The 26,934-nt window shown below is 44.7% G+C and overlaps 1 protein-coding gene across 1 annotated transcript in view; it reads left to right on the top strand.

The window, feature by feature from the left end:
• The window catches only part of LOC120928194 (teneurin-4), a 307,285-nt gene that overhangs the window by 253,809 nt on the left and 26,542 nt on the right, over window positions 1-26,934 (top strand). The window contains exons 19-21 of the mRNA XM_040339303.1: window positions 7,084-7,316; window positions 14,097-14,251; window positions 20,458-21,338. Of these exons, the coding sequence (XP_040195237.1) occupies window positions 7,084-7,316; window positions 14,097-14,251; window positions 20,458-21,338 (1,269 nt within the window). The remainder of the gene's footprint in view (window positions 1-7,083; window positions 7,317-14,096; window positions 14,252-20,457; window positions 21,339-26,934) is intronic.

Here is a 26,934-nt window from a genome sequence, read left to right as displayed (position 1 = left end):
AGCTCATCGACCAGCAGTTGGCCACCTTCTAACCTGTATTTGGCCTGCTTCAGATGATCGGTTTTACATTCCTATAGACTTGCATAGGGATGCAAAATCTTTTAGGTACGAACAAAAGCTCACCAACACAAGTTTTAACTCCAGTCCAACAGCCCAGCACTCAACTGTAACGTGGGGGGGCGTATTTTATATTCCAAAGGGTAACCTACTTCAGTACTTTCTCCCCAAGATTATTGAACTCCATTGCAAGCTTGATCTCAGCTTTCTGCTGGTTTGTGGCAGCATAGTAGCCAAACTTTAGGAAATAGCACTCTTTAAAATTGGAAACAATTTCATAAATCTGAAGGAATACATACTGTACATGAATTAAAGGATGCATCATTTTTCTGGAGTTGTTATTCAAAGCCGTACCCTTCCAGTAGAGCCCCCACCAAACTGCAAGGGTTAAATGCTCACTAAGGCAGGCCGTAGATGATGCAATTTCTTAACACAGTCATTGTTGATGGGTGAATCCTTCCCGGGGGGGGGGGGGGGGAATGGGGAGCTGGCCCTGCTGGGAGAGCATGCTAGAAATTCGACATGCTGGTTGTACCCAAGTGGATCGATGGATGGACTTGTGTACAATAATCCTGCCCCATACATTGATCGAATCTTGGCTGGTCCCTGCTAAACTGGCTGACATTCGAACCAACTATGGCAGGCTTTAGTCTAGGAATAGAGAGATAAGTTATAAATACTTACCTCATTCCTCGCTACGGCGCTCTCCTCTTCTCTCCGACAACCTGAGTGTAGGACTGTTGGCCCTGCATTGTATGTGTGGACTGCCAGCTGGATTTCCTACAAGAAGAGGCTTTGGGAGACTGGTTGCCCAGTATGGTGGAAGCCTGCCGGAGCAAGGGTTGAGATAAATATTTTATTTATAATTTTGTTTAAATCCCAAAGTTCAGCTTAAAGAAAAAAAAGCTTTGTACTGTAAGGAAATTAAGCAAACAAACCATTTTCAACTGATGGTCAACATTAAAGTGTACCTGTCATTGCATGAATCAATATGATACATAGCAACATTACCATATAAGTTTATATTTTAATTACAAAAAGATAATTTTGTAGCTGATCTTGTTCCTCTTCATATATATAAAACAAATGAAAAGGCTATAGTTCTTGTATAGATAGCAGATATGATAAATTAATTTTAATTCTATTCCTTGGTATTGGATGCTTCTATCCTGAAGTAATGCTTTTATTTTGGCCTTTTTTTGCATTTTAATGTGCTGTTTTTATGTTGGCAATGCTGTTTGTGGCACCTCAGACTGGCAATGTTGCTTTACTGCTTTTTCCTGTATTTTCAGCACTGCCATGGCTCATTATGTCTAAATTTAAAATATCAGATTAATGTTTAACCTTTAAAAAAGATTGAAAAAAAAAATGACCTCTTCTAACGCCCTTGCTTCCAAATACCACTTTGTTGATGAAGATGCACCCCCTGAAATCTGTGGGGGAAACATACACTTCTGGGGGTGTTGATCTCCTGTGTCCCCCAAAGTGCTCACTGGTTCCTCTGACTGACCCCTTCATCACTGCTGTGTCCTGTAGCGACCTTGGGGCTAGTGACATCAGAAATCGACACTTCCACAAGTGTCGGTTTCCTAGTAGACTTTGGGGGTATTTCTTCATCAATGTTATGGTGCGGGTAGCAGAAAAGGGATGCATTTACCTCCCCCTTTTCTGATAAAAGGTTAAAGCCCCACTCTGGGCAGCATAAAATTTGCCTTGCAATGGGGTCTCCAACCTTTTAACCCTTAAAGTGTGAGGGGGCGCCACTGCAGGGGGATATTTTTTCCCCCTTTAGTTTGCCATTATAAATTTGTGACTTTTAATGTAAATTTTGTATATTTTAATATATATTTTTTTTTATGATAGAATATAATATATTTGCATGGAGGCAGACATATGTATTGCTTCCTTTTTGGTTTTGGATTTATTACCACTTTAAGAGTTGTATTGCATGCACATTTGTTTTTTGTGAGTGGAGGCAAAAATGAATGCTATTTTCTGTGCAGGTCAAATGTTTTTCCTTCATACAGAATAGAGTAAATCAGAAAATACTGCATTATGGTCACTAGATGGGTTTGATGATTATCGGAAATTAATTATTATTTACATGCAGTATCAAAGGTCAAATTGCTCTGTGATTTAATTTTTTTTTTTTAATACAGCCCTAAATAAAGAGAACATATGTTCACCTTATTGACTGATACGTTGCATGGTGAACATACACCTTTCAAAGTGTGCAGCAGCTTCAATACATTTAGGTAGATTCACAAAGAGTTAGGCCGGCTTATCTACAGATAAGCCGACCTAACTCTGAATCTAAGCCGGCCTATGTTTAAGTGTATGCTCAAACAGAGATACACTTAAACATACCTAAGATAGGCTGCCTTGCGCCATTCTATCTTAGGCTGCAATGTTTCTTTTGCCCGCTAGATGGCGCTGCCATTGCGGCCGGCCTAGATTATGTAAATGAGGGGCTACGCCGATTCCCGACGATTTACGAGCGTACGCCGGACCTACACCGTCGAGTTACGTCGTTTCCGTACGCGATAGGCCGCCTAAAGTTATTCCACCTATGAGGTGGAATAACAATGTTAAGTATGGCCGCCGTTCCCGACGCGAGGTTCCAATTTTTTACGTCGTTTGCGCAAGTCGTCCGCGAATCGGGATTTACGTTGTTTACGTACGCGTCGAAATCAATAGGCCCGTACGGCCTACATGGCCGCAATGCGCACTGGGAAATCTAGTCGCCCAGCGCATGCGCAGTGTAAAAACGTCAAAAAACGTGAGGTCAAGCCTCATTTCAATAATACACGCCCCCCTCCCAGTCATTTGAATTAGGCGTGCTTACGCCCGCTCTTTTTAGGCTACGCCGCCTAAAATTTGAAGGTAAGTGGTTTGAGAATCACTTTTAACCTAAATAATTTAAGGCGGTGTAGCCTAAAAAGACTAGGCTAGGCCGTCCTAATTTTAGGCCAATCTCTCTGAATCTACCTAATAGAGTCAGTTGGCTCATTGAAAACAATGCTCTCCCTGTGTGGCTGGTATCTCAGTGAAGGTTGAATGAGTCAGTTATTGCACTCCCTCTAGTGGCTGCTTTGCAAATCTCTATCTTTAATAGAACTACGGTAGCAAAAATAATGAAGAGCAAACATCTAAAAATATATATTTAAAGTGAACTTCTTTCAACTATGCTGTTTTTTTTTTAATGTGCAATAATTCAAAGCATGTACTTGCTCTAAATATGTTCCTTTTAATTGTAGAAGGAGTTTATGCTGTTGAGATGTGTCCATATGTAATTAATCATCAGTAGAGATTGTGATACCCCTGTGTGGGTCTTGGCGTAACCCACTTTGTCACCAGATTAGCATCCTGCATGCCGTTATGTATAGAAGGAAGGATGGGATGGTTACGTCAGTCAGGCCCCTTATGGTTGGAATCCCCTAATTTTAAACGGAGGACGGCTGCTTAATTGCCCGGTTCACTGCGATATCTACCGTAGGACGTGATTGATGAGGGCGCTGCTTCTCGTTTTTCCCACCTCTCTGAAATGGCAATGAGCTGAAATATTAAACCCTCGATTACAATGTGTCTTTCATGGGTACTTAGCTCCTTCGCCGTTTATTTAAGAAATATTGATGGATGGGTGTAATATTTCCTTGTCATTAGAAAATCACTACTATGAAATCCACCAGTCTTGACTAGCAGTGTATTAGGTGAGTAGACCGATGGATGCTCCCAGTCAGCGTTGGTCGCACAGTGTTTTGGAAATTCGGCTATTTGCCGAGGATGAGTTAAGCATTTCACAGGTCCCTCAAAGTTCTGACCGTTGTTTACGGCGAGAGAGTAGGTGTTAAGGCAGCTAAATTCTGATGGTAAAACAAATCCCAAGGCAAGGAATAGCACCGTTTGTTTTTTAGTCAACATTTGGAGCATCTTGTGTTACTTATGACCAATTTAAACTAAAGGCAAACCCGTTAAGGAAATTTATCGTCTCTGTTTGTCCTGTTTACCATTATCATTGAAAGTGAAAGAGAATCCCAACTTTTGGGTTGTCTTCAGAAAAGTAAGAGAGGACGTCTTCCAATGGGGACACTAGTTATGATGACCTTGGGGGTTCCCAAGGAATTCCCTTAATTTGCAGGAATTTTTTCTCACTTTCCGTTTGGCTATGGGAAAGGAAGTAAAGAGAAATCTCCGCAACAGGACACAGATGGTGAAAAAAAAAATGTGTTAACCCTCCCTTACTCTCCGTTAAAATATAGATGGACAAATTTCCAACCGTGCCCATTTATACCTGAATAGTGTCTGCATGTGATTGGATGCAGCGCCATTCAGCCGAAAAGTTTTCACCTGGCTCCTATGGCTTTTCAATGAAGGGATGCTGGGTGGGAGAAAGCCATTTAGGCCACCCACTAAGCGACCTTTGGCTGGTTCCTCAGGAACCGCAGACATTCCTGTAAGACTAGACATCTCTCTTGTATGTAGCCAATATGTACTTAGTCTGGAGTTGAGCTTTAAGTTAATAAAATGTATAAGAACATCCATAACTTAAATTAATGGATGAATAATATACCAAGGACAGATCATTTCTAAGCCTAAAAAGCCTCACTGTCACACTAAAATCAGCCAGAGTACAGAGCAAATCGCATTCACTTTGCCTAATAATTTTCCTATTACTCATCTTGAGGCCTTTAGAAGGTTAGGACGCAGCGGTATGAAAAGCCCGGCTTTGGAACACGAGTATTTAAGTGTCCCCAGAATGCAGCCTGTGTGGTTTCAACCCTCGCTGAACTCCATTTGTGTCGGTGTGCTCAGGAAGTTGTTTAAATACTGTTGTGGGATTTATCAAGTTCACCTAGTTTCAGAAGTCAAATCTCTTGTACACTCCGAAGTCTAGTTCATGTACAATAAAACTCTGCGTGATCCTGTTTAGTCTCAGGGAGGTTCTGTTGTGGTCTTGTATATCAGTTTAATTACTCTATTCCAGCTGTCTCTGTTATTTTGTGTTGTAACGGCTTGTTTATCCTTAAAATTATTTGCGTTCAGACATCACACCGTCCTTTTGATTATTTGCTAAAATTACACACAGCCGTTAGAAGGCCACTGAGCTTTTTTTCATAGAAATGGTTTTAATAGTTTTTAGTTGGCATTGAATTAGAAATCCAGCCAGTGTTTTAGGATAGCGTTGGATAAGAGTAGCAAGGAGATTTTCTTTTCTTGCATTTCCTGTCTACAGGGACACAACAGGAAATTGGTGGATATCTTTCCAAATGAAGATTAAAACCCACCTCTGACCTTAGCGGTATGAAAAGCCCGGCTTTGGAACACGAGTATTTAAGTGTCCCCAGAATGCAGCCTGTGTGGTTTCATACCGCTTAGAATAGGTGTCTCAGTTGGAAATGGAGTCCCAGAGCAAAGAAGGGAAGAAATAGGAGCAGGGGACATCATGACAGGGTCGAAACAGGTAGTTCCCCCTTTAAGAAAAAGGGGGTGTTCTAGGGCTGAGGAGGGTCCCTGGGTACGTTTTGAGGGAGGAGGAAGTGGCGAGGAGTCAGTCGGTATTTAGAGGAAGAAGCTTCCCACCCACCCGCCCTATGTTTTAAGGTGGGGGGCTGCATTTTAGGCTGTCGGGACTGCTTGTGCTGTGGTGGGTCTCTGGAGGAGGAGAAAAAGACTAGAATATATTAAAATGGTTGTACCCATCTGTGGTATGGGGTTATCGGGTACCTTCTGGTTAACTAGGGTTTAACCAGGAAGGGGTAAAATGTAGGTCACTGCGGATTATGTGTACCGCCTCTGAGTCGATGTCTTGCAACTGGCGGCCTAAGTTAAAGAAGTTTTGTCCCAGTAACAAAGTTGGATGTCGTTGACCACCAAGATATGGACGAAAAGTTTTGCCTGATGTTGTTTAAAATTGTTATTTATTTTAATCTTAGTACTTTTTAAATAAAAGTCCGCAAGGCCATTTTACTCCACAATTTGTTCACATGTTTTTTAGGGCAATTAAAGGGAGTTGGAGAGGTTATGGTAGATCAGGTGGTGTAATAACTGGAGGTATCTGTTCTTCACATGTCATGCCCCTTGCCTCTTATTCCTGGGACAATCACAACACTTTAGATTCTCTCTCAGTCTCCCAGCAAAAACTTCCACCTTGTGAAGAGTTATTTCCCTTTCAGCTTGCATGTGGTGATCGGGTAGAGAGAGAGAGACTTGTAAAGCGCAACACATGCGAACTGAATCGCCTCTGGGCGCTGTATCCATTTCATGGGTAAGGAACCCCTTGACCTCAGAAGAGATGGGTTTTAATCTTTCTCCTGAAGGCCAAGTGGTCCAACTCCAGTCGGATGGTGGTTGGTAGTGCATTCCACAGGCGAGGTCCCTGGACTGCAAAGACATTGTTACATTCTAGCAGATTTAAATACATTTTTTATGCTTTATATAAAAAATTAAATCATGTTCTATATTTGTTGGAGTCTTTCACTACAAAGGCAGAGAGAAAATGATATATGTACAATACCTACCACAGAGGCGTAATTACCTCCATCCCGTAGATACACCTACAATGAAATACCAAAAATATTTGCCCCCTCGGATTTTATTAAGGTCAAAAGGCAAGTAGAACATATAAAATATAAAAGGTCATATTCTTTATTACAAAAATCCAATACAGATGTTAAAAACAGAGAAGTGCACCAAAGCAAGGCAGAGATATTGCATACGATTGCTCCAAAATATAGGTATACATTTCTTCATGCTAGAGTACAAAATACAGTTGTATGACAACTCCAGATGGTGGAAAATATCACAATCTCAATCGGTTTCATGAAACAAAGTTCACTTCATTTGGAGTTTGATGTTGCTGGTAGAGTGTCTAGATAAATCCATAAGATTAGAAGAAAAATCTATAAAATCCCAGGGGCAAATATTTTTGGTATTTCTTTGTAATATAGAAAATTATGAGGTCAAATGTTGGTGATATCATTGTGTCTCCAGATCCCAATCCTTACGTGTTCCTTTAACTTATTGCAGCCACAGCCCGTCACACAAATATTACCTGGCCACAGACCCAGTCACGGGCGCCATCCTTCTCTCTGACACCAACAGCCGCCGGGTCTACAAGGTCAAGTCTACCACAGTGGTGAAGGACATTGTGAAGAATTCAGAAGTGGTGGCCGGGACAGGGGATCAGTGCCTTCCGTTTGATGACACGCGTTGCGGAGATGGTGGGAAAGCCACGGAAGCTTCACTCAACAATCCTAGAGGTAATGCTGGCTTCACAAGTTCCAGAAATGTAGCTGCTCATTATAACTGCATTTGAAAAGCCTCTTACTGTATCTCCATGTAAGACTGATATTTCCAATATGGGTACCTGGTGGCTTCTTATGGACTTGCATAGATGGGTGTTATCTTCCTGCAATTGTGCAATTGAAGCTCACATCAATCCTACCTAAAGGGATTCATACTTAGCCTGCGTTTAGTTATTTTGCTTCTAATTCGCACAAGAACACTGCTTACATTGAATGAGACGTGTTCCTTGCATTGGTAATATTCCATCCTTTGCCCACCAACCTCATAACCTTCCAATACTGCAGGGTTTATACAGCCGCTGAACATGTTAAAGGCACTTGTCAAGACTGTCGACTATGCTCTACTCTTTCAGCTCCTTTCCTCCAATCACAGAAGCTGTACTATAGCTTCTAGAAAGGAAATTTGTGCTCTATGAATAGAGGACGGGAGGATGAATGAAAGGTCCACCTCTTCCATTCATAGAGAACTTTTCATTGCTGGATCTCTACCACAGCTTCTATGAATGGAGTAGAAAGGGCAGGCAAAGTTGGCACTCCTGATGAGAGCCCGATGGGATGGACGATTTCAACTAAGACAGAAGCCACCAACACAAAGGACACTTCTTATTCACTGTAAGTACCATGAACTGTACTGATAAAAAATAAATAAAAAATTAGGCTTTTACTGGAGACCATTTTGAAGTTGCTTTTCACACGTTTTGCCTGCAGCAGGTCCTATTGAGATCCAGTAGGTAAAATTCAGCCTTTTGCTGCTTTTTGGGTTTGAAAGCAGCGGTTTGGTTAGTGCTACCTTTGAGTGCAAAGGGCCATTAAAGGTGTTGTAAAGGTTTGTTTTTTATTTTCTAAATGGGTTCCTTTAAGCTAGTGCATTGTTGGTTCACTTACCAGCTTGCCCCCGTCATCCGAGCCGTTCTGGCTGGGGGTTAGTTTGCGTTCTCACCCCCCTTGCTTTTGACTACATCCCTGCAGAGAGACGCTGTGTTCACGACATCTCCATGCAGGGATGTAGTCCCAAGGGAGGGGGGCGAGCATGCTGACTAACCCCCAGCCAGAATGGCTCGGATGATGGGGGCAAGCTTACTGAGGAGGAACAGGAAGTGAGAAATTCAGACACAGAAAAAAAAATATTTAGAAGGGAAATCGAAGGAAAAGGTAAATGAACCAACAATGCACTAGCTTAAAGGAATCTATTTAGAAAATAAACAAACCTTTACAACCCTTTTTAAGGAAAACAGGTCTCACCCCTTTACGTTTATGATCATGCTCTTGGTACTGCTTGCTACAAAGCCGTACTCATAGTAGAAGAGGTTTTCCTAGGCTATCCCAAAGATTTTTCATTTGCCAGTTTAGTATGTAGTAGTGTGCAGTATAACCCAACAGTTAATGACTTCCTGTGTCCCTCAATGGACTTCATGGTGAGTGCAAAATTCCTATATTTGGGCCTGTTTACCTCTTTTATGGGTCATAAGGCGTAGATCTGATCCAGCAAGGTTTATTTCTCAGGTTTTCAGTCAGTTTCTTCACAAAATGCCAGGAGGACTCACATTAGCATACAAAAAGATGTACTTAATGCACCATAAACTGTTCCTTCCCCGCCAAAAAAAAAAGAAAATCTCTTGACATAGCTGTCTTCAATCATTCCCAAACCACAAGTGCCTTTTAAATCAAGCCATATGAAGCCTCGACTACATTTTCATAATTTAATTGTACTCCTTGTCCACAGCTAATGTCTCCTCCATATGCAAAATTGCACGTTCTGAATCTCTATTTCCAAAGGGATCGTTTTCAGGAAAAAGTTCTCCGCAAAGACTTTGTCATGGCAGCGAACCGTGACGCGGGTCCAGAGCAGAAAGTCTCAGGATTAAGGAACTCGATATTGCAGTGCCCTGTCCCGTGTCATTATTTATCCACGTTTTAAGATTAATAGATTGCAGGCCTTTTTTCCTATTCTTTCCTTTATAGATACAGTTATTGTATTTTATATGGATCATATTAAAGATTCTGGTCCGGATTCACATACATCGGCGCATATTTATGCCGCCATAGCGTATCTCTTTTACGATGCGCCGGCGCAGCGCACAGAGGCAAGCACTGGATTCACAAAGCACTTGCTCCCACTCGCTGTTAAAGATACACTGGGTTTCCTCGGCGTAAGCCAGCGTAGGTGGAAGTGGGCATGAGCCATGCTAATGAGGCGTGACCCCATGCAAATGATGGGCCAAGCGTCATAGAAGTACTTAAAATGAACGGTGCATGCGCCGTCCCGTGGCCGCATCCCTGTGCCCATGCTCAGAATCACGTCGGAACTACTTCCTAAGATACGATAGATCACTGCCTACGACGTGAACGTAACCTACGCCTAGTCATATTCACGTACAACGTAAACGACAAAAGATACGACGGCTTGTGTTCCCTGGTCCATACCTTTGCATGAGTTGCGCCTCCTATATGGGGAATAACTTTACGCCGGACGTACACCTTGCGCAAACCGCGTATATTATGCGCTGGGCGCAACTACGTTTGTGAATCGGCGTATCTCCCTTATTTGCATATGTGCATATAAAATCAATGGGAGCGGCAAATGCGCCCAGCATAAATATGCGCCCACGATACGACGACGTAGAAAAGTTACGTCGGTCGGATGAAGCCTATTTTCAGGCGTATATCAGTTTATGGGCACGGCGCATACTTACACTTACGCGGCGTATCTGGAGATACGTCGGCGTAAGTGCTTTGTGAATCCGGCGTAAGTGCTTTGTGAATACGCGTAAGTGTAAGTATGCGCCGTCGTATCTGTGCGCCGTGCCCACAAAACTAGATACGCCTGAAAATAGGCTTCATCCTAACGACGTATCTTTCCTACGCCGGCATATCGTTAGCGCATATTTACGCTGGCCGCAAGTGGTACTCCCATTGATTTCCTATTCACCTATGCAAATGAGGGAGATACACTGATTCACGAACGTACTTGCGCCCGGCGCATAATATACTCGCTTTGCGTAAGTCCTCCATCCGGCGTAAAGTTATTCCCCATATAGGAGGCACAAGTCATGCAAAGGTATGGACCAGGGAACACAGCCGTCGTATTTTACGTCGTTTACGTAGTATGTGAATAGGGCTAGGCATAGGTTACGTTCACGTCGTCGACGTATCTTAGGCAGTTGTTTCGACGTGATTCTGAGCATGCGCACTGGGATGCGTCCACGGGATGGCGCATGCACCATACGTTATTCGTCACTTTATGACGCTCAGTCCTTCATTTACATGGGGTCACGCCTCATTAGCATGGCTCACGCCCACTTCCACCTACGCTGGCTTACGCTGAGGAAGCGACTGGGGGCGAGTGCTTTGTGAATACTGTGCTTGCATCTGTGCGCTGCGCCTGCGTAGCGTAAAAGAGATACACTACGGCGGCATAAATATGCGGCGATGTATGTGAATCCGGGCCATATATTTTGTATCGTTTTTTTTTTTTTTTTTTTGCGATGGATAATTAATTTCATTGCACTTTCCAGTTTTGTCTTCCAGTAGATTAATTATATGAACAGAGAGTTGATCTTGCATTAATCTTTGAGCCTCTAACATATCTTAGATGTGAAGGAATTATTTATCATGTTAGGAAATGCAGGGAAGAAAAAAATACACATCCTCGCGACTTCCTGTTTTTTTCTGAGGCTTAGAGCGTCGCCCTCTCTTCCCACCTCCATCCAAACATTTGATTGAACTGGCGGCCATCACCAGCGCTCACCAGTCCATGGTCCTACATGTTGGACCAGATTCCCAGTTCAGACCATGCTGTGTTGCCTGCATTATCATTAGTGCAGCCTGGGGAAGGACTTGTTTCTTGTTGTCGGCTCCATTCGCAGTTAAGTCATTCAAATCGTAATGTGCTGAAAACTCTGACAGCAGTAATCACACGATGACAATTAACACCGCAATTAAACGACGTTGCTTTATGTCAAAGGGAGAGAGAACAACTTATATTTAAACTGTCTTTTGTAATATCCTTTACTTCTGTCTTCAGTGCTGCAAAGAAGAATAACACGGGGAGTCGAGAAATAAATAATTATTACATTTATATTGTATGTGGTCAAAGATATAAGTGAATTCAGCGGTCATTTTTCCTGTTCGTTTATTGGATTCTTCCAGAGGGCTTTGAGGCATTTAATGGCATATATATGTAGCGGTACACCCCGCAGGGGCTGCTGATGATTGTGGTTCATCTTCTACCCTGCACCGCCAGGCGCATGAATTTCCAGACACACTTCAGTCAAGAAACAGTCCTTGTACTTTGTTTTATTAGAGGAACAGAACTTGGATAGGTATAAGGGGCCAGATTCAGATAAATTTACGTTGCTCCACGGCAGCGTAACGTATCCCATTTACGTTACACCGCCGCAGGTTTACAGCGTAAGTGCCTGATTCACAAAGCTCTTACCTGTAAACTTGCGGCGGTGTAACGTAAATCCGCTCGGCGCAAGCCCGCCTAATTCAAATGGGGCGGGCGCCATTTAAATTAGGCGCGTACCCGCGCCGAACGTACTGCGCATAGTTACATAGTTAGTCAGGTTGAAAAAAGACACAAGTCCATCCAGTTCAACCACAAAAAATAAAAAAACAAAATAAAAAACACAGTAAAATCCTATACACCCAACTCCATACCCACAGTTGATCCAGAGGAAGGCAAAAAAACCCAGCAGAGCATGATCCAATTTGCTACAACAGGGGAAAAAATTCCTTCCTGATCCCCCGAGAGGCAATCGGATTTACCCCGGATCAACTTTACCTACAAATCTTAGTACTCAGTTACTCCGTCCCTAAAATTACCCGACGTGCATTGCGCTAAATGACGTCGCACGGACGTCATTTGTTTAGACGTTAACATAAATGGCGTCCAGCGCCATTCACAGACAAATTACGCAAACGACGTGATTTTTTAAATTCCGACGCGGGAACGACGGCCATACTTAACATGGCTTAGAACACCTAGGGCTCAGCCCTAATTTTACGACGCGTATCTCGACGGAAACGACGTAAAGTTAGAGCGACGGGTAACACGGACGTTGGTGGATCGCCGTAACTAGTCATTTGCATGTTCTACGCCGACCGCAATGGCCTCGCCACCTAGCGGCCGGCATAGAATTACATCCTAAGATCTGACAGTGTAAAACAATTACACCTGTCGGATCTTAGGGCTATCTATGCGTAACTGATTCTATGAATCAGCCGCATAGTTAGGACGGGCGGATCACAGAGATACGAGGGCGTATCAGGAGATACGCCATCGTATCTCTTTTGTGAATCTGGCCCAGGGTGCATATGGGATGCCCACTTGATTGAAGATAGGAAATTTAGGGACTGAACTATTTACACCTCCGGTATATACAACCTCTTTTCTTCACTTCCAGAGCATACGCTTGCTTGCAGACTATCACTCCCAGGACCAGCTAGCGCTCTGGTTGGGGCCAGAGGTGTAACTAGAACCTTCAGAGCCCTGGTGCAAGAAACCATAATGGGCCCCCCTCTCCCCCCCCCCCCTCTTCCATCTGAGCTTCCAATTTTGTGAGGGAGTCCATGGACATCCTCCTAGAACCCTGCATCTCCCCAGGGATGTGCACCCAGCACAATCACAGCGGCCCTTTACCATGCGATCAGCTGACCGCATGTAAACAAACTTGCTGGTTATCGCCAGCTCTTTCCTCCCATGCTGTGTCTGAGTGGGGAAAGGAGAGGCACCAATGTCCGTAAATTGTTTACACTAATAAATTGGTTCCCTGATCATTAATGCTGCCTATCGGTGCTCTTCAATAATGCCACCCATCAATTCCGCTTATCGGTGCCACGTATGATCGCTCATCAATGCTGCCTATTGGTGCTCATCGGTGCCACCTCAATGGTGTCTATCAGTGCTGACTATTAGTGCTCAATGCCCATCAATGCCACCTATCAGTACCTCCTATCAGTGCTCATCGATGCTGCCCATCAGTTCTGCCCATCAGTGTCACCTATCAGTGCTCATCTATGCCGCCTATCGGAGCCTATGAGTGCTGCCTATCATTGCTCATCAATGCTGTCTACCAGTGCAGCTTATCAGTGATGCCTATCAGTGCTCATCAATGCCGCCTATCAGTGCCTCCTCATCAGTGGCCATCAATGCTGCCTATCAGTGCTCATCAATGCCACCCATCAGTTCCACCTATCATTGCCGCTTACGTTCTTATCAGTCCCTGCCCTCAGGGAGCTTGCAATCTACAGTCCCTAACTCACATTCATACATTCTCATTATTGGGCCAATATAGACAAGAGCCAATTAATTCATCAGCATAGCATGTCTTTGGAGTGTGGGAGGAAAACCCATGTAGGCACAGAGGGAACTTCAGGCAGGTAGTGCCATGGTTGGGATTTGAACTGATGACCCTATTGCTGTTAGGCAGAAGTGCTAACCACTTAGCCAGTGAGCGTTCTGTGCAGAAATTGCTGTGTTCAATAACATTTATTCGTAAGCATGCATTAATGCATCCCTCCTTGAATGTGTATGGTCGTAATGAAGAGACTACTAGCTTGGAAAATTGTGTAACGCTGCATATGTTCTACATCTAGGAAATGCAAATTGTAACTTCTTGAAGAGAGACTTTAATTTTATATCTTGACAGATATTTCCCATTTAAAATGTTGCTAAATTTTTTAATTTTGCTTTCCGAGCTCGCAATCTAACCTCACTCTCTCCCTCTCCAGGCATCACCGTTGACAAGTTTGGCCTCATCTACTTTGTCGACGGCACCATGATACGCCGAATCGACCAAAACGGCATCATCTCCACTTTGCTCGGCTCCAACGACCTGACCTCGGCCAGACCGCTGAGCTGCGACTCCGTCATGGACATTTCCCAGGTACGCTTGCGTCGCAACGTTCGGTTTGATCTTTGGGTTTGACAAAGTGAACCAGATGAACTGGCTCTGCGAAGTCCCCCCCCCCCCCCCCCTTTCCTATATGCTAAAATTTGCAGCAACCGAAATGTAAGAGGATTTGGGTCGTATCAGATTGCAAATTAGTTGCAGTCGGAGTCATGCTGTGCTTTAAAGAGCTCAGGATCAAAAAACAAGTTGGCGTTTGTTTTTGCTTATTAGACTACAGATAAGTCTGGATGGGGAAGGGTATAGTTTAAGGCAAGCTGTTTCATCTAGTGCTGAAAAGTCCACTCCTCCTTTTGGATCCGGCTGCTGAACGACACACGCCGACAATTTAGAACGCCAGTAAAGATAAATTGCTAGTCGATCTGTAGCAAAGCTTTTAGAAGGAAAGTTTTTTTCTTTTATGTGAACTTGTACATATGATTGTAATCTGCTTAATGGATAAGTGCACTAAAACAAAGGGCCAGATTCACATATAATTATGTTGCTCCTGGGCAGCGTAACATATGTGATTTACGTTACACCGCCGCAGGTTTACAGCGTAAGTGCCTGATTCTCGTAACACTTACCTGTAAACTTGCGGCGGTGTATCGTAAATGCGCTCGGCGCAAGCCCGCCCAATTCAAATGGGGTGGGCACCATTTAAATTAGGCGCGTTCCTGCGCCGAGCATACTGCGCATGCTCCGTCGGGTAAATTACCCGACGTGCATTGCGCTAAATGACGTCGCACCAACGTCATTTGCTTAGACGTTAACGTAAATGGCGTCCACCGCCATTCACGGACGTCTTACGCAAACGACGTTGATTTTTAAATTTCGAGGCGGGAACGACGGCCATACTTAACATGGCTTAGGACAACTAGGGCTCAGCCCTAATTTTACGCGGCATATCTCTTTTGTGAATCTGGCCCAAAGTGCCTTTATACTTTTTTGCCCCCTTCCTTAGCCCCAAACTAACCCACTATTCCCCCTCCTCAAGTGGATACTAGCTCAAGTCTAAGGCCGCGTACACTCGGTCGGACAAAACCGATGAGAATGGACCGAGGTTCAGTTTCATCGGTCCAAACCGACGGTGTGTATAGCCCATCGGTCTGTTGTCCTTCGGTCCAAAATTTTAAAACATGCTTTAAAATCAAACCAATGGCCCGCTGCCCGATCGGTCCAAACCGATGGTTAGTACAGAAAGCATTGGTTCAAAACCCGCGCACGTTCAGAATCAAGGCGACGCATGCTTGGAAGCATTGAACTTCGTTTTATTCAGCACGTTGTGTGTTTGACGTCACCGCGTTCTGACCCGATCGGTTTTTGGAACGATGGTGCGTACGCACATCAGACCACTTCAGCGGTGAACCGATGGAAATGGCCCGTCGGACCATTCTCATCGGTTTGGAACGACCGTGTGTACGCGGCCTAACACCGTTTGTCTACTTCCAGTGGTGCAAGTCTTCACTGCCCTGGCCATGCCTGCACATTATTGCTCCACTGGCTCCTAAGGGATCAGCTCCATACTCAGGACACTAAAGTCTGCAACACTTACCTTCCTTCAATGGTCTGAGAACTGAAATTGAAGCAACACACCACTGCCAAGAGGTCCACATACAAATTTATTCCATTAAAAGTCAGGGGTACAATCCAAAAAAGTGGCCAACACCTTTCGGGGGTCCAAGCACTTTCTTCATCAGGGTTTAGCTGCCAACAATGTGAACAAACCAGAAGCAAACTGGACCTACATTTTGTTTAGTTTCCAGTGTGAATTACAAGCTTAGGACTTATCAGCAGTAGGCTGATGAAGGGGCGCCTGGACCCCTGAAAGGCTGTGGCTACTTTTTTTAATGGACTAAAGTCACATCTGGACCTCTTACCGCAGTGGTGTGGCACTTCAATATGCCTTCTCGTTATATTACACTACAGGCCAAGGAGACTGGGGATCCTTTGGGGTGGAGAAGCTGCCTGCCCAAGAACCAGATCATTCACACCAGGGGTGGCCAACCAGTGGCCCGGGGGCCACAGATGGCCCACGGAGCCCTCTGATGTGGCCCACGACCTCCTGCTCTGGAATGGTGGGTTGGCAAGCCCAGATTGTAGGTTGCCAATCCGCCATGCTGCAGCATCAGTGTTGTAAATGAAGCTGGTGGTACAGGAAGAAAGTGGCTGCGGAGCAGAGCTCCATAAGCCGATGCTTTCGCTACAGTGCCGGCTTTTGCCACAGGCGGAGTCTATGGCAAAGTTCACTTAACCCTCAGGATAGACACAGGTGCACTATGCTGTACCCGCGTTGTGGGTAAACCGCAGCACATCAGTGTGAAAGCAGTCTTGGGCCCTTTTCACACGATCAGCCCGACCAAATGGGACCCTCAATTCACCTCTACAGAGCGACAGATGTTCGTTCACACCCGCCTACCTCCAATCCGAAAAACAAAAGGGAATTCGCCCCCTTCCATCTGGGCGGATTGGAGGACCTATAGAGTAGCCATTGCCTGTCATCCACCCGCTCCGCTCGTTGTGGCCTGCGACTGGTTACCAAATTGCTTAAGTGGCCCTCGCTCTTCAAAAGGTTGGGCACCCCTGATTTTCACATCACGTGTGCTCAACCTGTGGCCCTCCAGCTGTTGCGGAACTTCAAGTCCCATCGTGCCTCTGCCTTTGGGAGCCACCAGTCACGGCATGACCCCTTTAGAAAGGGCACAGCCGAATACATTGGCGCGTGCGCAGAAGACATCGGCCTACGGGAACATTGTAAATATCTCCTAAACCATGTAGGCTTACCCTGTACAACCACTTTAAATCCAGCAGTGCAAGTACCTGATTTTGACCTGATAGCAGCCTCTTGCAGACCCTGTACAGCAGACCTTCGCAATCCGGTTTTCACAGTGCCAATGTAATAACAGAGAACATGCCAATAGTAGTAGAGACTGAGCAGAGTGGACAGAAGGATGGGCTCATTAGTCTGCTGCTTCTCCTTTCACTGTCCAATCACAGGTTGGGAGGAGGGATAAGACCTCTTAACTGGTACCTAACTGCATCTGGAAAATTCAGGTCTTCTGGTTTGCCTGACAGGACTGAGCTGTGTTGATCACAAAACTGGATGGACAGAAATACATATCCTTTGACAGATTAAACGGCTCCCTTATAAGTATTTAATCAGTTTGCCCGGAATCCAGCATTTAACCAGGATAACCTCTATCTGCCTTATTTTGTCATTTTGCGTGACAGGTGACCTTGTAACACTCCATGACAGCCAGAAACACCAGAGATCCTCCATCTTATCACTTATGACTAGGGAGGTTGTGCGGTCAGGTCTCAGAGGTGCTGAAGGGGGGGTGTGAAGGTTATGAAATATTTAACTGGCAGCGATGACAAGAAACAGAGTTTAAAAATTGAACATCCCCCCGCCGGTTCAGAGCAAGCCTTGCACAAAGCTGCAGTGTAAGCGTTGCTCTGAAGATTATTGCTGGCTATGGGGCTATGCATTATTGATGAGAAAACCGCACAATGTAATGTTCTGATACTGGAGGGGCGCGGAGGGCCGGCAGCCAGGAAGGGAGCAAAGACAGAACTAGACGATCCAGACGATAGCTGGGCCCACCGCAGGCAGACCGCCACCGAGGGGGAAAAGCTAGTTATGTTTAGGCAATGTCACATTTAGGCGGAGGTGACATATGATAGCTCCAGTCTGTGTGGTAAAATTCTTTAATGGCCCATTTTTTCTTATAAAAGAGAACCTGTTACCTACAGAAGCACTAGAAAACAAAGAAGTCTCCACGGTGCTGCGCTAACCACAGCCAGGGAGACATTGTCCCGATGCTCGGCTGCAGAGATCGGGAAATGTCTCCCTGGCTGTGATTAGCGCAGCGCCATGCAGACTTCCTGGCGGGCTCTGCACGTGTACGATGCGAACAGGCTGGAGCTCATCCTTAGTCGCGTGACGTCGCTACCACACATGCAAGTGGGAGGCGTCGGCCTTGTCACTTGCTAGTGAAGAAACTACTCAGAGGGACGTTTCTTCACAGCGCATGCGCTGCAACGATGACATCATCCGCGCACTACAAGGCAAATATCTCCTAAACGGCTCACGTTTAGGCGAAATTTACAGTACCTATAGGTAAGCCTTATTATAGGCTTTACCTATGGGTACAACTTCTGCATTGGGGGTATACAACCACTTTAACCCATGTCATGCCGACCCTACATCTATTGCATTCTGATTATACAATAATAACAGCCACTATTGAGGGCAGGTGTGCACTACAGAGATCTAAGCAGCAGTGTTGAGTAATGAAACGTAAAAGATGCCTAGGTATATCTGTTTGACCTTTTGGGTCAGATACTTTGAAGTATTAGACAAATGCATACATACAGACATTTACATTTTTTATATATATATATATATATATATATATATATATATATATATATATATATATATATATATATATATATATATATATATATATATATATATATATATATATATTATAGGTCCCTTTCTTATTTGACAAACTTGGAAGTGTGGCCAGGCCATTCCCCCTTATTTTTCCCCTGGATAATTTTAGATTCCCTCCCCCCGGGAATTAGATGGTGAAGATAGCTTTGATAGCAATTATTGCTTCACATTATAATTGTATTATTTTATGTTGATAGTTGATGCATGACATAATGACACACTGAAATTCTTAGGATTGGCGTGTAGCCTTAAAGCGGTTGTTAGAAGATATCCTCCTTGCAATGAGCCGCTGACTTGAGCGGCGCATGCGCTTCTGAGTTTCTCGGCTGAAAGTCCGGGATACACGGGAGTGTCAACATCACAGGTCCGGCCACTCATAGCGCCGGAGCCACGATACCCGGAAGACACGCTGAGGGAAAATGTCCGCTCCCTCGGCGTGGACTGGGATTACGTGCGACGCCTCGTTCTAAGGTAAGTATTTCATAATGAGCTAGTATGCTCATTATGCCTTTTTGCCTTACAGGTTAAAAAATTTTTTAATCTGTGTGTTTACTACCGCTTTAAGTAGAGTTAATGATGATAAATAGAATTGTTGATGTTCTAACCGCCGTATTTTCCAACAACAATAGAGATTTATTAAAACAAATTTATTTTAGGACCTGAACAGATTATTTGACAGATTATCTAAACGGATGTGATAAACTCATTTTTGCGAAGTCCAAAAATCACACGGGCTATCCGATCGGGTCCGCCTGACAGTTTTTCAGGCAGATCTGATTGAAAGGTCAATGTATTTCTATAGACAGGCGAGTTTACACCCGCCTACCTCTGGGTCTGATCCAGTTCACTAAAAATAAATAAAAAAATACTGAAGTGGGTCCATCCTCTTCTGTTTAGGCGGATCGAATCGGAGGGTAGCAGAGTCTGTTTACTCCCAGCTACCCATGTAGAGCAAATTGAGCTTTGTCTGTGTCCGCTCTATATAAACTGAGCGGGCAGGGATGCAGGAGATCTGCCTTGTGCAAAAGGGACTGTACACAAAAGCAGCCCAGTCCCTGACACCATACAAATCGCAGGGCATTTGACCTGCCAAGCAAATGCAATACCTAGTAAGCCCCACCCCTGCAGAGCTCCAGGCTGCTTACATATAACTGGCAAGCCAAGCTGCAAGCATAATGGGACTTGTTATTCCACAGAATGACAACTGGAAATTGCTTTTGCCTATCTAGGAAGGTGTGCTGGCACTTGTAGTTTGTCAGGTTGTGTAATCATCAGAGCTTGGCAGTGACTGACATTTCTAATTTAAGCGGTAATTATTATTTTTTTGGTTTGATTAAAGTAAATAAACAAGTAGATTAAAAAAAAATGAGAGAGATGAAATTAGACTGGAGTGGAGCTAATTTTATTTAATGCGGCCTGTAAATGTTTGAGTTGTGCAATGTAAACATTAATGTTGCAGAAACATTGCAATTATCTAAAAGGAAAGTATTGCATCGGAGTAATCACTATTGGCTTGAAAATAAATTGGCTTGCGTCTGTTTATAGATGAAAATTTGTAATCCAGTGTATTTAAAGGGACTGGATACCTCATATTAAGTGGCAGCGGCCATTTGTAAACTGTTGCGACATTCTTGTTTTTTTTCTACACTGGTGGTAATTGGAACAACGCACAAAATGGTTCTATAAGTAACTGATTAATTTTGTTCATTTTCTGAAATGTTTCTTTGGATTTTATTTCCAGGTTCGACTTGAATGGCCTACGGACTTAGCTGTAAACCCAATGGATAACTCCCTCTATGTTCTCGACAACAATGTAGTGTTGCAGATCTCTGAAAATCACCAAGTCCGTATTGTAGCCGGAAGACCTATGCACTGCCAGGTTCCTGGCATCGACCACTTCCTTCTTAGCAAAGTAGCAGTCCATGCCACCTTGGAGGCAGCTACTGCCTTGGCTGTATCTCATAATGGCATCTTGTACATTTCCGAAACTGATGAAAAGAAAATCAACAGAATTAGACAGGTTAGCACCAGTGGTGAAATCTCATTGGTGGCCGGTGCGCCGAGCGGCTGTGATTGCAAAAATGAATTAGCCACCTGTGAATGCTTTTCAGGAGATGATGGTTACGCCAAGGATGCCAAGCTAAATGTTCCATCGTCTCTAGCTGTATGTGCTGATGGCGACTTGTACGTGGCTGACCTTGGAAATATCCGTATCCGGTTTATCCGGACCAACAAGCCATTCCTCAACAACCAGAACATGTATGAGGTATCGTCTCCTATTGACCAGGAGCTGTATCTTTTCGATACAACAGGACGGCATCTTTATACCCAAAGCCTTACCACTGGAGATTTTCTCTACAACTTCACCTACACTGCAGATGGTGATCTGACTCTGATTACAGACAACAATGGAAATACCCTAAACATACGAAGGGATTCCACTGGGATGCCCCTCTGGCTGGTTGTGCCCGATGGTCAAGTCTTCTGGTTGACAATAGGCACCAACAGCGCTCTCAAACGTATCTCAGAACCGGGTAATGAGTTGGCTTCAATGACCTACCATGGAAACTCTGGTCTGCTTGCTACCAAGAGCAATGAGAATGGATGGACAACGTTCTATGAGTAAGTAGTCAAAATCCCTTGATTTCTGCTTTTAGATTTCCTCTTTTTTTCCTTTTCTCTCCTCCTTTCACCTTTCCTATCCTCTCCTCTCCTCTTTTATTTTCCTTCCTCTCCTCTCCTCTTTTTTTTTCTCTGCTCTCCTCTTTTTTCTTTCCTCTCCTCTTTTTTTTTCTCTCCTCTCCTCTTTTTTCTTTCCTCTCCTCTTTTTTCTTTTCTCTTTACTCTCCTCTAGTCTCTTCTTTTATCACCTCTCCTCACCTCTCGTTTCCCCTTTCCTCACCTCTCGTTTCCCCTTTCCTCACCTCTCGTTTCCCCTTTCCTCACCTCTCGTTTCCCCTTTCCTCACCTCTCGTTTCCCCTTTCCTCACCTCTCGTTTCCCCTTTCCTCACCTCTCGTTGCCCCTTTCCTCACCTCTCGTTGCCCCTTTCCTCACCTCTCGTTGCCCCTTTCCTCACCTCTCGTTGCCCCTTTCCTCACCTCTCGTTTCCCCTCTCCTCTCCTCACCTCTCGTTTCCTTTCCTCACCTCTCCTCTCGTTTCCTTTCCTCACCTCTCCTCTCCTTTCCTTTCCTCACCTTTCCTCTCCCCTTTCCTTTCCTCACCTCTCCTCTCCCTCTTTCCCTTCCTCACCTCTCCTCTCCCCTTTCCCTTTCTCACCTCACCTCTCCTCTCCTCTCCCATTTCCCTTCCTCACCTCTCCTCTCCCCTTTCCCTTCCTCACCTCTCCTCTCCTCTTTCCTTTCCTCTCCTCTCCCCTTTCCTTTCCTCACCTCTACCCTTTCCTCACCTTTCCTCACCCTTTCCTTTCCTCACCTCTCCTCTCCCCTTTCCTTTCTTCGCCTCTCCTCTCGCCTTTCCTTTCCTCACCTCTCCTCTCCCTTTTCCTTTCTTCACCTCCCCTCTCCCCTTTCCTTTCTTCACCTCCCCTCTCCCCTTTCCTTTCCTCACCTCCCCTCTCCCCTTTCCTTTCCTCACCTCTCCTCTCCCCTTTCCTTTCATTCCTCAGTTTTTTTTGCCTTCTGTTTGCTACTGTATTGTTCCTTTTCATTTTATCTCTCTTTTTCATTTCTTTGTCTTTCCTTTTCTTTTCTCCTTATTTTCTTGTTTTTCCCTCTTCTTTTTTTTTTGTGTGTGTTTTTGTTTGTCTTTTTATATATTTTTTCTTTCCCTTTTCTTTTTGCTTTTCCTTCTCCTTTCCTTTCACTTCTGTTTCCTTCTTTCTTTTCCTTTTCATTCCTGGCATTGTCACTATATTGACTATTGTTTTGTAAGGCAGGGGAGTTGGGTAAGGCACACACACCATACCAGGTCTAGTTTATGCACACATCAAGAGTTCAGAGAGCCGGCCAGAGCACCATACGTCAGTTTCCCTCTATAAAGTATGATGGGCTCTGACAGCACTAGCTGCACAAATACTGATCAATTTCCCCAGCAGGCAACGACCACCAGAGTGCTTGAAAAGAGTAGTATTTTCCGTTTTGTTAACAATTGATACTAATAGTTTCCAATTTCCAATAAATAATGTAGGGATCTTTCGGAACACATTCAAAGCCTGCTTTACCCCACAGTACATCAGGATGAATTTCTTACCGTGGAAGATTATTGTACTTTAGGTGTGGGAGAAAACATTCTCCTCTCATTCTAAGTTAAAGCTAAGAGCGTGTCATTGTAAATTATTGACCGGCTCGGAAAGACGTTGCCGATTGTGCATGTAATTCCACCAGTACTAAATTGGCTATGAACACGAAAGGGTCAGATTTTTCCATCTGAGTTTATTTCCACTGTGCAGACAACTGACGAATGGCCTTAAAAGGAAGAAATTCGATTTGTGAAGAGGGGGGGGGGGGGGTGTAAGCGGGGTTACTTATACGGCTTTTTACCGCTCGCCTAAAAGCACAGAGCTTTTATTTTATACATAAAAATAAAATTTTGCCAAATAAAGAGGGAGAGATCCTATTGTGGACACGGCTGTAAAAGCCAGTTAAAGGAAAACGAATAACAGATTTTATGATGCCGATAATGCTTTCATAGATAGCCATGCAGATTTTATGCTCATATATACAGGACATTTGTAAATATATCACATCCACCTCCTGTCTGTAATTTTATGTTGGCTGGTGCTCTCTTCCTAAGATATTGCGCTGCGAAACAGCAGCAATCCGGCATCTGCCCGGCCTGGGCCTGCTGCAGTATTAAAGATGAACTCCACACAAATACAGATATTCATAGCCATTAATAAATAAATACATTTTATTTTTATTGCAACAAGTGTAAGTAAATTTGAACGGATATTCACCTCTTTCTATCCCCTGCACAGTAGCATTTGTGTGCTGCATGCAGATGTGCTGACAAAGCAAGCTGATAGGAGGAGAGAGCAGAAGAATAACCTCATCAGTCTGCTGCAACCCCACTCACTGGGCAAGATTCAGCAAAGAATTACGCCGGCGTATCCATAGATACGCCGCGTAATTTCTAAGCTGCGACGGCGTATCTACTTTATAGTATTCAGAAAGCTAGATACGCCGACATTAGCCTAAGATACGACTGGCATAAGTCTCTTACGCCGTCGTATCTTAGGGTGCATTCTCACGCTGGCCGCTAGGCAAATTACCTAGATACGCCGATTCACAAACGGCGTAGTTTGCGTAAGACTTTTTCGGCGTAACGTTGTGCCTGCTTCTATGAGGCGCACTCAATGTTAAGTATGGACGTCGTTCCCGCTTAGATTTTTGAATTTTTTACGTCATTTGCGTAAGTCGTTCGCGAATAGGGCTGGACGTAATTTACGTTCAAGTCGAAACCAATGACCTCCTTGCAACGTCATTTGGAGCAATGCACACTGGGATATGTACACGGACGGCGCATGCGCCATACTTTCAAAACGTCAATCACGTCCGGTCAACACACATTAACATAAAACACGCCCCCCTTACACATTTGAATTACGCACGCTTACGCCGGCCCCATTTACGCTACGCCGCCGCAACTTACAGAGCAAGTGCTTTGTGAATACTGCACTTGCTCCTGTAAGTTGCGGCGGCATAGCGTAAATACCATACGCTGCACCGCCATTAGATTGCGCGCCCCTACCTGAATCTAGCCCACTGTCAAGTTAAAAGGCTAGGGGTGAAGTGAGAACACCATTGTATTTCTTAACTCCCAATCAAGTGAGAGTGATGGGAGGCTGTACTACCTACTGAGGCTCTGGCATACTGTTAATTGACCAGACACGAGTCCTTGTTTAGAAGGTGGCAGGGCATAGCCTCAACTTGGTTGTTTGTGGCACCAGACAGTTATTTTTTAGACACCTTAGGCCAGGGATGGGCAACTGCAGCCCTCCCACTGTTGTGGAACTATATGTCCCATGAGGCATTGCAAGACTGACAGTTACAAGCATGACTCCCAGAGGCATGATGGTACTTGTAGTTTCACAACAGCTTGAAGGGCTGCAGTTGCCCACCCCTGCCTTAAAGGAAGCCTATTGAATTTATAGCCATTTAGACCCCATTCACACCTGAGCGACAAAACGCCCGACGCCGGACGCTTCTGTCGCTCGAGGGGAGAATTCCCATTGCTGTCTATGGAGATGGTTCACATCTCATAGACGCCGAACGCCTGTCGCCTGAAAAAAAGTCCCGGACCCTTTTTTTTCAGGCGACATTGGCGTTTTCCCATTGACAGCAATGGGAAGACTTTGAGAGAAAAAAAAAAAAAAAAGTGAACGTTTTGTACTCGCGGCAAAATACGCCGCTCCATGCGATCGCGGCTGTCGCTCAGATGTGAATGCAGCCTAACAGTCAGACTGAAGCCTGCATTCAGAATTTCGTAGGTTAATCCATCTTTCAGCAATGGCTTATAGATATTTAGAAGCCTGTGTGCACGGCTGCAATACAGGAGCATCGAGCCATGACATTCCGAGCCGACTGTCTCTCCATAATTTATGATATGCTTAATAGCATTGCAAATTAAGCCTGGCAACGTTTAATGGGCACACAGTGTCAGGAAACCCATGGTGAACATTACATGGCCATGCTAGAGTACAGGCAAATCAACAAATGGGGACAAATGTAATGGTCGTATTGGCATTAGTCTGCAGCAGCTAAATCTAAAAAACATTTGGTTCGTACATTTTACTGTGCGTTTTTCCATCTCGTTTTCCTGCTCCTCTTCTGTTTTAAAGTTACTGTTCAAACTTTGAGCAGTCTTTGGACCATAGAAAGCATATTTTGTGGGCAAAACCCATCATGCGAATCTCAGTCTGATTTGCCTGAAACACCCAGTTCTTGTTCCTACTGGGATTTCCTTACCCAGTGAAAGCAGAATAAGAACATTGTTAGACTAGGGACCTGAACACTTGAGATCCTTTCCCATTCACTTTCTAGAGAACAAGATTCTGCAGAGTTTCTGCCAGTGAGTTAGCAAAGCTCAGTAGTGGTTGAATCTCAAGAATTCTGCTGATTCAGCATACTGTTGTGTTGAGTACAGGTTATACAACCTGGTTCAGATGAAGTTTTTCATCGGGTTTTTTGCAATTCCATATGTAGCGCCCCCTTACTTTCAGTATGGGCACTACGCTAAAGTAAGTGGGGAATGGGAGAGTTATTTTACTCCCATTCACAATTTGTTAAATTATGGGCTGCTGTCATTCCAGAACTGTCCTGTAGGTCAGTCTGCGCTCCAGGGGTGTTGTTTCCACCCCTGGGCGACAGGTGGCGCTAGAGGGGTTCTGGCAGAGCCATTTTTCCCCAGCAGCCAATTAGAGGAGTTTTTCCCTCGTGGGGCATGCTGGGGAGGGGTATATCTGTGGCAGACGCCATCTTTATTGGTTCTTCCCGCGGATTCGAGGTTCCAGGTGCGGCATCCACCTTTAGGGTGCGCGCATCCAACGGACCCCGGCGATGGCCTTCCAGGCCGGGGTCGCATGCTACGCGGAGCTCCAAATTGCTGAGAGGGGCCCCAGTGACTTACTGGGTCCCCCAAATTACTGATAAGATCCCAGGCTGGGTGCCGCTCGATTGGGGTGGTCGGCTTGAGGGGAACCCGGAGGCAGGTTGTCCAACAGAGCTTGAACAAACCATCAGGGATCTGGTGACCGGAATGCTAACAGGTACTCTTGCTGTCATCCGGTGACCTACTTTCAATCTACTGGGAGGATTCGCTCAATTCGTCCGTTTAGCTCATTCAAGTAATAGGCCTGTGGCAGAGGCCCTAGAGCCAGGTCTGTGGCAGAGGCCTGTTCCTCCCAACAACTCAAAGTGACACTTCAGCTGCCAGGCTTGTGGCAGAGGTCTGTCCGGGGGCACTTCACACACTCTGGCTAGAGTGGCGACGAACGGTGACTATTATTATTGTGCTGCCGAGAGCAGGATTGCTCTCTCTATATCCAGGCCTGATACCGCAAGTTTTCTATCGCTTCATCAACCTTTCCTTCATACTGCATGTTGATGTTGGCTATGTTGGGCCTGAAATAAAGCATTTGAAAACCTTTCTTCATGTACTGGACATTCGCTCACTACTTTATTCATCAGCTACACCCCTAGACAACATTGAGGTAACTTAATATGCCGATCCCAACAACAAACCAGCGGCTCCTGCG

The sequence above is a fragment of the Rana temporaria genome, chromosome 2, assembly GCF_905171775.1.
Source record: "Rana temporaria chromosome 2, aRanTem1.1, whole genome shotgun sequence".
NCBI lineage: Eukaryota > Metazoa > Chordata > Amphibia > Anura > Ranidae > Rana > Rana temporaria.
Note: the sequence above shows the minus strand (reverse complement) of the source record. Positions and strands in the feature narration are given on the sequence as shown.